The 12,394-nt window shown below is 44.7% G+C and overlaps 2 protein-coding genes across 4 annotated transcripts in view; both read left to right on the plus strand.

Moving 5' to 3' along the window:
• Positions 1–1,471, plus strand: part of LOC128409047 (zinc finger protein 135-like) — a 31,463-nt gene extending 29,992 nt beyond the window's left edge. For all 3 annotated transcript variants that reach the window (XM_053379232.1, XM_053379235.1, XM_053379233.1), the window contains one exon: positions 1–1,471. This exon is cut by the window's left edge and continues 1,587 nt beyond it. The gene's annotated coding sequence lies outside the window, so the exon portion shown is untranslated.
• A 2,854-nt stretch (positions 1,472–4,325) lies between these two features.
• On the plus strand, positions 4,326–9,132 carry LOC128408993 (zinc finger protein 271-like). Its single transcript, XM_053379120.1, has 2 exons — positions 4,326–4,405; positions 6,300–9,132. The coding sequence occupies exon 2, from the start codon at positions 6,335–6,337 to the stop codon at positions 8,771–8,773; it is 2,439 nt and encodes an 812-aa protein (XP_053235095.1). The 5' UTR covers positions 4,326–4,405; positions 6,300–6,334; the 3' UTR covers positions 8,774–9,132.
• The last annotated feature ends 3,262 nt before the right edge of the window (positions 9,133–12,394 follow it).

Below are 12,394 nucleotides of genomic sequence, written 5' to 3' on the forward strand. Positions count from 1 at the left end.
ACCTGTATGGCAACATTGCACTCTGGTCAAAGGACTGGACCAGAAAGGCATTTACTCGGATGACACTTCTTATGCTCTTAATAAATTGGTCAGATAGACAAAGGGACAAGCCTTTAATTCTGTGGTGCATGAAGATATTTTAATTATTTTAAGTTTTTTTATTTGGCACTTTGAACAGTATTCATACTTTTGGATGCACTTGGATCCTTTATTTAAAAAAAAAAAGTGTTATCCATATTGTGTATTAAGTAAACTCAAAAATTATTCTAATGTATTGATGCAAATTGCTGTGGCCTGGCCCTAAGCTAATGTGTAAAATCAGTGAAATGAACTTTGAGCATAGGAAATTGCCTTTTACTGAGGCCTTTTCATTCTCCTTTATTTATTCTTCTTCTTACATCTATAGACTGCTTTTCCCCCATAGCCTTTGGCAAGGTGGCAGTTTAGGACGCGGTGGGTGGGGGGAGTCCAGTAAGTGGGGAATATGGTAAAGGTTTACAAACTTGTGCATGATGTGAAGAAAGTAGTTGGAGAGAAATTATTCTCCCTTTGTTGTGATACTAGTGTATATTTTTCATTCGCCACTGAAATGAAAGTGCAGCAACTTTCCTTCATGTATCCCTTGCTACTCTTTCCCTGCTTTCCTGATCCCCTTTCTTCTCTTCTGTCCTACATTCTCAGTGTTTAGTTTGTAAGCTCCTCGGGGCACAGATCTTTCCTCCTCCTCCCTGCCCTACCCGTGACACATATGCATATACCCTGCTTGCATTGCTCTGTAAAGTGCTTTGCATAGAAGGGGAATAGCTCAGTGGCAGAGCATCTCTTTTGCACACAGAAGGTCCCAGGTTCAGTCCCTGTGTCAGACGTGAGCCAGCAGTAAATCACACTGTGCAAGTTGGAGTTAACTCTTTATTAGCAAAAACACGATCTGCACAGGAGGGTCAGGCCCAATGGGCACATTAATTCATCTCTGGTTGGTCTAGCCTCCATGAAGTACTTGCTGAGATTGAAGGTCCCCACCTCCCCACAGCTGCTGTAAGGATGCTGTCAGCGGCTCCTGGCCGGTTGCCCAGGAAAGTATAAAGACAAGGAAAAGTGTCTTAACGTCCTTTTTTATTTCAGTCCTTACAGGGAGAGGCTATAGAACCCAGCCTCTGTGATAATGGCGTTGTCCTGAGCGAATCTGCCCCCTCCACCTCCGTCTCTCTCACATTCTCATTCATCATTTTCATTGTCTCCTCTATGGGTGCCACTAAGTGCCCTCTGCCTTTGAGCTCTTTGCTCTCCTACTTTTAAGGCTCGCCGGGTTCTGGGAGATGGAGGGTCTGGAATGCTTTCTAATGACATGTCAGCTGGGTGTTGTTCCAGCTATCCCATGATTTCCCTGCTTTTCCCCTCATCTGCCTCTGAGCTGCTACCTCCCTCAAACTCCTGTTGTAAATCTGTACTGTCTTCCTCTTCCTCCTCCCTGGAAGGGGACACAGTCTCCAACCTCCTCTGCCCAGTCCCTGATAACTGCCTACGTTCCCTCCTCTCCAAGGTTTTTATCCAACCAATTGGAGACTAAGTCTGCATGTTACCAACCTTTTCATGCCTCTTCTGGTTCTGGGAGACAAGGGGGGCAGGGCATGAGAGGTGGTCACAGCAGGAGGGTGAGACATCCCTGACTCTTCCCCAGCCTGACTCCTCTCTGCCTCTTGGTCTCCCTCCTCTCTTGCTTCAGCTTCTGCCTCTGATTCTGGACTTCTCTCTGACACAAACTCCCCCAGCTCACGAAACCCTGTTACCCCTTTGGCTCCCAACACCTTCCCAGTCTTCTCTCTCTGACCACTCATTGTCGTCCCATCACCACTCCCTCTGAGCTTTCTTTCCTTGGAGGGTCCCCAGCTGGTTCCTCCCACCATTCCTCTGCATCCAACCGGTCCATGACAGCCTGGGAATATCCCCTGCCTGAAACAGTGCTGACAATACTGAGCTAAATGGATGCCTGGTCTGTATCAGTACAAGGCAGCTTCCTTTTTTCCATTGGTAGTGATATATGAATTATAATAAATTCCTGTGAATGTTTAATGGGTGTTTCATGAGTTCTTTTGATTCTTTGCTGCGACTTCTGCCTTAATGCTGCCATGGTATTATCCCTATTTTACCAGCAGTGCCATAACTATGCAGATTTGAGGTTGGAGCCTTGCTGCAGAAACTTATTTGTGTTCCAGCCCTGAAACAATGAACAGGTTAAATGTTTTAGCCCACCCCCAATTGCTGTTTGCCCTCATCCTAAATGCAGCCGCTCTCTGCACCTCCCACAGGATGCAAAGGATGTTCAATTGTTTGGCCAAAATGGCCCAGTCAGTTTTACAGTCAATTTCCCCAAATGCTCCAGCCAATTTCAGAAAGCACATAAATGTTTGTCCAACTGCAGCTAGTAGCTGTAGCACAAGAGTGAGGTCAGAGCAGGAAATGTGACTCTATAGACTACATAGACTACTGTGTAGAAGAAAGTAAACCCTGGTTAGATTAATGCCTAATGAAGCCTGCCAGATCTTCCAAATACTAACACAATAAAAAGTTGATTGTATGCTCATATAATCACATGGACACATGGAGTCCCTTGTTGACTGCAACATCTGAGGGCAACCATGTGAATGAGACACTGCAAATCAAATATTAGGTATTCTACCAGTGTAGATAGATTCTCCCTCAGAAAGCGCTCTCATGCACCTGAACCCAGCATTGAGCAACATCCTTCTCCCTTTGCATCAGCTGATAAGAGGGGAAGGCCATCCTGCGTAGTGCTGGGTTTCTGCTTTGCACAACACTTCAAAGGCTCCACCAGCTGGTCCTCAGGTGCTTTGGGAGCTGACCCAGGCAGGTTTGGGTCAAGCCCCACCCTTACCTGTATGACATCAGCTGTAGGGTAGGTGGACAGTGGCTTGCCCCAGACAGCCTCATAGGTACTTCCAATATTGACCAACAACTAGCTGCAAGAAGATAACAAATTAGAGGTTTGAAATGACAACCCGTTGTTTCAAAAAAGGTTTTGCAGGGCTAATTCTGGAGGTTTCAGTAATTGCTGTCCAGTCATTTTAGTAATTCCTGCAAAGACCAGAGTCCAAAACTGGGACACTTTTCCACAATCCACCACATAAATTGGAATGAACCTGATTCCTTGCATCTCCAACATAGTCTCAAATATCTTCATTTGAAACAGTCTTATAGGGGTCTTATATAATATCATTGCTAATTTTAATGCTTGTTCCCTCATAGTAGATGATACTGATTTAAATTGGAACTTTAACCATGTAGAATTCCAGCAATTTTTCTTCAATCAAAATATTCCGATCTGATGTCCACATTCATTTCAGGCCCTCTGCAGAGCCCGTGTCAACACTAAGAAGTAAAATATAAATACAAGACACCAAGCCCCCCTACTTGCCCTCAGAGATAAGAAACAACAGCTCAAGTGGTGTGAGATCTTGCAGAGCTTGCTGCTTAATATGCTCCTGTCTAATAAAGAAACCTGCTTGATACCAACTCAACCAGGTTATGTCTGAGTCCTGTAGTCCCTTTCAAATGTCTTGGTAATGGTTGAGAGTCTGGATAAAAATCCTTCAAATGAAAGAAACCACCCAGCCTTCGGTCTTCACAATTGTGAGGGCACCTCTGTAGTGATTTGTTTATTATTAAAAATATTTATAGCTCTCCCTTTGTGTGAACTGATTCCAGGGCGAAGGGGCACACCATAAACACAGAAAAATGTAGAATGGACACTAAGGCTAGTTGTATTAAGAAATACATTTATTTATTTATTAAATATAAGCTGCAATTCTCTTAATTGCTAAAAATAAAAATACAGCAGTTATTAGGAAACGCAGCTTGAAACAAACAAGTCTTTATTGTCCATCTGGCTTGTAAATAAACACGGAATGGTGGGAAATCTGAAGGAGGATTTTCTTCTAGTTCTGCTGGGAAGAGGGTTTTTTTGGCTGTCCATCTGCCATGGATGCTTTAGTTGAGACTCCTGCATTGCAGGGGGTTGGACTAGATGATCCTCGGGATCCCTCCCGACTCTACAATTCTATGACACTATTTTTTCATTTACTTTTTAAATTAATAATGCACGCATCTGTGGCCAAGCTTAGAAGCCATACAAAAATTAAAGGGCAGCTACAGTCACAGAATAATAAACAGACGAGCAAACGAGAAACCGCAGCTTTAAAATTCAGCTCAGCTCAAGCAGCCAAGGAGCCGCACGCAGAACCGAACTGAACCCGCTTCCTACGAGTTAAATCGACCGAGCGCCAGTTCCTAGGGCGGCCTGGTCTCTTTCTCGTCCTCCTCTGCTGTTTAAAGGGGAAGCTCCTTTTGTCTGCGCCCGTCCCTTTTCCACCCCGTGGCTGCGGGAGAGGTAAGTCGGAGGAGCCCAAAGGTGCCTGCGGATCTCCCGTAGCAGAGCAGCGTCCCCTTTATGTACACGGCTGGATAATGCCGCTTGCACACGTGTGCAGGGGTTGGGGGTGTCAGGCAGAGCAAGCCCCTGCGCATTTAACCGAAGAGTAATCCCACTTCAACCCAGCGGGCTTCATTTCAAAGCAGGTATGCCTGTGGTTTTCGGTGGGAGGGAACAACCCCCTGTGCATTTTACTGAGAAGTAAGCCCACTTTATTACGTAGGGTGCATTTCCATGTGAAGGTGTATAATCTTGCAGTCTCGCGTATTTATTCAAGATCAATGCCACAACTCGGTGGGGGCTTGACTTCCAAGTAAACACAGATAGAACCATAGAATTCGTAGAGTTGGGAGGGATCCTTGAGGATCATCTAGTCCAGCCCCCTGCAATGCAGGAATATACAGCTGTCCGTTGTGGGGATTGAGCCTGCAACTTCCGTGTCATCAGCACCACGCTGTAACCAACTGAGCTCTCTAGTGAATGAGATCAGTACAGTTTATTGGCACCCTTTATTACAACCAGGGTGGCCAAATGCTAAGGAGAACAGGGTTCTGGCATCTTTAATACTTGTACAGAAGGAATTTCAGCAGGTTAAGTGTCTTGGGCTTTTTGGGGGGTGGTGCAGTGGGGTAGGAAGTCAGAGAAAGGAGGCTCCCCCCCCCCGTTGAACAATTGTGGGTTTGAACTATTTAAGATCATTTGTTGTTGTTTTTTTGCACAGCATTGAAAAACAGCATCAAAACATCACAATCCAGAATATTTATACACGGGTGATAGGTGACATTAGTTAAGAGTTGAAAACAATTAATTTATTTAGGGCATTGATTTTAATGGCTTGACATTATATCTCACTGATAATGAGGAGGATTAAATATGAACAATTTATCTTCCCAGCATGTTTTGACATAAGCCTGGCTATGACTGCATTATGTACAGACTAAGACTAACTTGGGAGTAGTAAGGACGCGGGTGGTGCTGTGGGTAAAACCTCAGCGCCTAGGACTTGCCGATCGCATGGTCGGCGATTCGAATCCCCGCGGCGGGGTGCGCTCCCGTCGTTCGGTCCCAGCGCCTGTCAACCTAACAGTTCGAAAGCACCCTTAAAGTGCAAGTAGATAAATAGGGACTGCTTACCAGCGGGAAGGTAAACAGCGTTCTGTGCGCTGTGCTGGCTCGCCAGATGCAGCTTGTCACGCTGGCCACGTGACCCAGAAGTGTCTGCGGACAGCGCTGGCTCCCGGCCTATAGAGTGAGATGAGCGCACAACCCTAGAGCCTGGCAAGACTGGCCCATACGGGCAGGGGTACCTAACTTGGGAGTATGTGCCACAATCCTATGCATGTCTCTTCAGATGTGAATCCCATTGAACAAGAGGAGATTAGAGAGAGCTAAATAAGTGGTTTACAGAATTTTTTTATTTCACACACAAACCAGACAGTAAACTCCCCATATTTGGCAGCTTTTAAAACTTGGAACTTATTATATCCAGCTTAAGGGCTTCCATAGCTAGCTCCCTTGGTATAGCTGAGAGGGAAGAGCAAAATAGGAGTCTAATTACTAACCTTATAATCAGTATTGTGCATCATAGTAACTAAAGAGCTATAATGATAGGATTTCTTTTCTTTTTTTATTATGATTGTGAATCTTGTGCTTACATTACAATATTGCTTTGGTGAGGAGTGAAAGAAGAGAGTGGCTTTGGTGAGGATGGTTGGCGGACAAGTTAAGTGAGCAGGGGACAGAGTCTCATATTTGATTCATTACATGCTTTATTTGGTAGCTCAGTTAACAATATCTTCAATCATCATGTTTCAAGCATGATTCACACTGTCTTCTCTCTTCCTTCCATCAGATAATGGAGATGTGAAGAATAATCTCAAGGTAGAAATGTCTGAACAACAGAAACAGATTGAGATATTGGTGAAACCACTGGACGAGAACATGTCTCAGTGCCATGTCAAGGCAGAAGCCGCTGAACAGCAACATGGATTGTCAAGCCAACAGGGGAAGCCCATGGGGTTGAGAGTGGATGAGTCCACCCTGGGTGAGGAAAGCTTCAAGGACCAAAGCGAAATCTCAGCCCAGGGAGAGATGGGAAAAGACAAGGGATTAGTAATTTTAGAAGAAGAGAAGAATGCAAACCTTATTACTTGTGGGAGGAACCTTATGGCAGTGAAATTGTATGGATGCTCAGACGGTGGAAACTCCTCTTGTATGACCTCTGAAAATCAATGGGATCATACTGCAAGGGAGGAAATATACACATCTTTGGACTTTGGGGACTCCTTTGGTATGGATGCTGGCTTTATCAAGCATTGTGGAACCCACACAGGAGACAAAACGTTTCAATGCTCAGACTGTGGGAAGAGCTGTGAAACAAAAAGCCAGTTGCTTGCGCATATGAAGATGCACACAGGGGGAAACCCACTTAGATGCACCATCTGTGGGAAGAGCTTCTCTCAGAACAGAGACCTTTCTACTAATGAGAGAATCCACACAGAAGACAAAATGTTTATGTGCTCAGAATGCAACAAATCCTGCCCCAACAACACTGAACTTGGACATCCCCAACCCCAGACAGGGGAGGAACCATATAAATGTTTAGACTGTGGGAGATCCTTCACTCTGAACTCTGACTTTCGTAAACATCACAAAACCCACACGGGAGGGAAACGACATAAATGCCCAGACTGTGGCAAGACTTTTGATAAGAAATTTAAGCTAGTGACGCATGTGAGAATCCATACTGGGGAGAAACCTTTTAAGTGTTTGGACTGTGGGAAAAGCTTTGCTCAGAAGGGGAACCTTGTGGTTCATGAGAGAAGCCATACTGGGGAGAAACCATACAAGTGCTTGGATTGCGAGAAGTCCTTCAGTGTGAATGCAGACCTTATTAGACATCACAGAATACACACAGGGGAAAAGCCATTCAAATGCCCAGAGTGTGGGAAATTCTTCAGGACACACTCTGAAATGTTCAGACATCAGAGAACTCACCCAGGGAACAAACCATACGACTGCTGGGACTGTGGCAAAACCTTTAGTCAGGAAGCCCACCTCGTGGCACACCTGAGAATCCACACTGGGGAGAAGCCCTACAAATGCCCAGACTGTCGGCAAAGCTTTGCCCAGAAAGGGAACCTTATTCTTCATCAGAGGACCCACATGGAAGAGAAGCCGTATAAATGCTTGGACTGTGAGAAATCCTTCCGTGCAAAATCTAAGCTCATAGAGCATCAGAGGCTTCACACCGGGGAGACGCCCTATGATTGCTCAGACTGCGGTAAAAGCTTCAGCCGGAAAGGGAGCCTCCTTGCCCACATGCACTTCCATTCCGGGAAGAAGCCGTATGAATGCTCCATTTGTGGGAAATCCTTCATTATGAACTCTGATCTCCTTAGACATCAGAGAACTCACACAGGAGAGAAACCATACAAGTGCTCAGATTGCGAGAAAAGCTTTAGTCGGAAAGACGGCCTGCTCAAACACCTGGTAATCCATTCTGGGACAGAATTGCACATTCAGGAAAAGCCATACGAATGCTTGCACTGTGGCAGGAGTTACAATTACAAACAGAACCTCATTGTGCATAGAAGAACTCACACTGGAGAAAAGAGATTTAAATGCACAGACTGCGGTAAAACCTTCAACACAAACTCTGAACTTACCAAACATCGGAGAATGCACACGGGGGAGAAGCCGTACAAGTGCTCCGATTGTGGGAAAAGCTTCGCCCAGAGGGGAGGCCTGGTTGCCCACAAGAGGACCCACACAGGAGAGAAGCCGTACAAATGCACCGTTTGTGGGAAATGTTTTAGTCTGAGCTCTTGCCTGATTAGACACCAGCAAATCCACACAGGGGAGAAACCCTACCAGTGCCCAGACTGCGGACAGTGCTTTACTCACAAAAGGAACCTTGTCAAACACGCTGCCAGCCACCAAGAAGAAAAACCATATAACTGCTCAGACTGTGGGAAAGGTTTTGGGATAAGTTATCACCTCGTTCAGCACCAGCAAATCCACTCAGGAGAGAAACCATATAAATGCTTGGAATGTGGGCAGAGTTTCACTCACAAGAGAAACCTTGTGGTACATGTGAGAAGCCACACATCAGAGAAGCTCCACAAATGCCCAGACTGTGGGAAAAGTTTCCCTCACAAAAATAATCTTGTCGAGCATATGGGAATTCATGCAGGGGAGAAACCGCAGGAGTGCCCAGAATGTGGGGAAAGTTTCACTGATCTTCTTGTTCTTATTAAGCACAGAAGAATCCACACAGAGACAGCCTTGGAGGAATCTTCCTATTGGGAGAAGATACTTGGTTGAAACGTGCATGAACTTTTACTGCGTATTAGAGAAATTATACTGTAGGAGATGCTTAGACTCAAGAAGGCCGTTAGGAAGTGTGAAATCGGAACCAGCGAGGGTGGTGAATGTCCTGCATGAGTGTCTGGAGGAAGATGGAGGAGGATGGTGGTTGGTGGGTTGAGGTTGAATCCCAACAAGCTAGAAGTGCTGTTTCTAGGGGCCAGGGAGCAGGCGGATGTGACAGACTCCCTGGTCCTGAATGGGGTAACTCCGCCCCTAAAGGACCAGGTGTGCAGCCTGGGGGTCATTTGGTCTCACAACTGCTCATGGAGGCGCAGGTCAATTCTGTGTTCAGGGCAGCTGTCTACCAGCTCGATCTGGTATGTGCTTCGATTATCTTCTGCTTGGACTACTGTAATGTGCTGTACGTGGGGCTACCTTTGAAAGTGACTCAGAAACTACAAGTAATGTGGCAGCTAGACTGGTGACTGGGAGCAGCCACCGGAACCATATAGCACTGGTTCTAAAGGATCTACGTAAGCTCCCAGTAAGTTTCTGAGCACAATTTAAAGTGTTGGTGTTGACCTTCAAAGTCCTAAGCAGCTTCTGCCCTGTATACCTGAAGGAACATTCCATCCCCATCATCCAGCCTGTAAACTGAGGTCCAGCATGGAGGGTCTTCTGGTGGTTCCCTCTCTGTGAGAAGTACAGTTACAGGGAACCAGGCAAAGGGCCTTTTTTGTAGTGACTGTGGAATGCCCTCCCATCAGATGTCAAGGAAATACACAGCTATATGACATTCAGAAGGCACCTGAAGGCAGCCTTATATAGGGGATGCCTTTACTGTTTGATGTTTTACTGTGTTTTTATATTCTGTTGGAAACTACCCAGAGTGGATGGGGCAACCCAGTCAGCTGGGCGATGTACAAATAATAAAAATATTATTATTATTAGTGCTCCATGTACACAGTCGTATAAACATGTGTATGCATATATTTCCTTGGTTAATGATAAAATCAAGTAATATAATTTGCCTCCCACCTTTGAGTCCTAATGGAGTTCTGCTGGTGGTTTATATGGTGCAGGGATTGGAAACCTATAGCCCTCCAGATATGGTTGGCCTCCAACTCCCATCTGCCTCATCCATTAACCAGAGATGATGGGAACTGTAGATGTCTATCAATATCTGGTGGGTTCATGATGCTTGATAAAGGAAATAATATACACATTGAAACTGCTGTCCTAGGCATGTCTACTGAGAAGTGAGCCCTGCTGGGCACAATAGGGCTTACTCTCAAGGAAGTGGGTAGAGGATTGCAGCCAAACAGTATTAATTAAAACCCTTTAATAAAGTACATGCAGACATGCTTTAATCTTTTTTTTTTAAAAAAAGTAAGCGTCTTTATGGCTTATGTAGAACACATTTCTGTAACAATGTGCCAGATGTTTTTGTGAGTGGATCTATCCTATATTGTCGTCCCTTGTCTTGAAATGTTTTAACAACGGGTTCAGGGCTGGTTCCATCAGAAATTTACGGAGTGGGGAAGGTTGGGGGGACCTCTGATTCTAGGACTGATTCACCTGTCTAGGAAAAGGGCTTGGCCTCCATCACTGCCTCCTGTGGCGGTGAGTTCCATAGTTTATGCGCTTTGTGAAGAAGTGCTTCCCTTTGTCTGTCTGGAATCACCTTCCCTTCTGCTTTAGAGCCAGTGTGGTGTAGTGGTTAAGAGCAGTAGACTCATAATCTGGGGAACCGGGTTCACGTCTCCGCTCCTCCACATGCAGCTGCTGGGTGACCTTGAGCCAGTCACACTTCTCTGAAGTCTCTCAGCCCCACTCACCTCACAGAGTGTTTGTTGTGGGGGAGGAAGGGAAAGGAGAATGTTAGCCGCTTTGAGACTCCTTCAGGTAGTGATAAAGCGAGATATCAAATCCAAACTCCTCTTCTTTATTGGATGCCCCCAGTGTTATGAGAGAGGGAGAAAAAATTAGCCAAATTTCTCCACACATTGCCATTTTTCTAAAAGAAGCAGAAATCGTTTCACCTTTTGCTCTGGCCTCTTGACCCTTTTGATTGTCATTTTCTAAACCTCTGCTATAGCCTTTTTTTTTGGTGAGGCAACCAGAACTGTATGCAGTACTCCAAATGCAGTCACACCACAGATTTGTATGAAGGCGTTGTGATGCTAGCAGTTTTATTTTCAAAATCTTTCCTAATGATCGCTAACATGGAAATCAGCCATACACTGGGTTGACATTTTCATTGAGATATCCTAATTTCCATTTCATCATCTTCATTTGTCTTGAGTCATCTTCTCCAGAATGCCTCCTGTGCATACTCCTGCCTTTTGGGAGTGGGGGGAAGAAGAAGACTATGATGTGGAATAATTTTAGCAGTTGCCATTTGTCGTACTTAATTCTTTATTTGTATGCAACCTTTGTTGCAACATCAACAAAATGCTCAATTTTTTGCTCGATAGCTTGCAGCGTCAGGGAAAAAATAACGCAATTCACTCTCACCGTCACAAAAACATAACAAAATTTAAGAAGCCGTAAGTAATAAATGAAAATGTATCAATAAATGTACAGTAAAATGAATCCTTGTGTAATTCCAAATTAGGTATAACAATAAAAATACAAAGCAATAAAAATGCCAAGCACAGCAAAAATCAATTCTCCCCTAAATTAAATCTTGACCGCCAACAAAAACTCCTAAACCAAATTCCACTGTGATAGCTTGGTGATAGGTATAGGGGTCTCTCAGCACCCTTAACAAAAACTTGGATTGTTTGGGGGAAACCGTGACTGATTAAAAGTGGAATAATGCTGCTTTAAATGTATAGTGCAGATGGGGGCCTTTGAGACCCTGAAAAGAGTTAAAGTGACAGAGGCTTGTTCCTAGAGAGGCTTTGGAATGCGGGATGGGAAAAGAGCTTCTTCCTGGCCCCGCCTCCTTGGTCCAGGCAAATCTTGAACAGCTGCAGGAAGAGGTGAGTTGCACAGCAGGAGTCTATTTAGGGAAAGCAGGGGGGAAGGGTGCCCAGAGGGGACAAACTTAGAAAGGGAGTGAAGGTGGGTGATCTTCTGGAACACAGGTGCTGGCAGTGGGTTTTCCTCCTTCCTATTCTTCTGGATTCCAAGTCCTGCCAAGTGAGTACATTACATTTACTTCGGTTCCCAGGCAGTTTAAAAAGTAAAGAAAATAAATCCAGGGTCTTGATATCCATTGTTTGAAAGTCCAGTAGTAGGTGCTGCTGAACTCAGTGGGGCTTTCTTCTGCGTGGACACGTATAGGTCTGCCCTGTTTTGTTTTGGGTTTTTTTGCAATATATAGAAAAATTCAAACAGTTTCACAGTAGTCTTCATATCAATAATTACATTATTTCATAAATTGACTTCCCACCCCGACCTCCACAGTGTTTTTACTCAAATTTTTTTACAGCATTATAGCTTTATCTATTACAAAAACTTTCTCTGTTTACTGTTATCCAGGATCGCCCTGTTAAGATGCTTACATTTGGGGGGGGGGGTATATTTTGGATTGTATTTTTTCCCTCATTTATTTTTGGCCTTTTCCTCCAAGGAACTAGTGGTGGGGTGTTCATTTATTTTTATTTATCTATTGAATTTATATACCGC

This window comes from Podarcis raffonei, chromosome 2, assembly GCF_027172205.1.
Source record: "Podarcis raffonei isolate rPodRaf1 chromosome 2, rPodRaf1.pri, whole genome shotgun sequence".
Taxonomy (NCBI): domain Eukaryota; kingdom Metazoa; phylum Chordata; class Lepidosauria; order Squamata; family Lacertidae; genus Podarcis; species Podarcis raffonei.

What these genes read in the sequence shown, in the direction of transcription:
- LOC128408993 (XM_053379120.1), top strand. Translation starts at nt 6,335, where the DNA reads ATGTCTGAACAACAGAAACAGATTGAGATATTGGTGAAACCACTGGAC.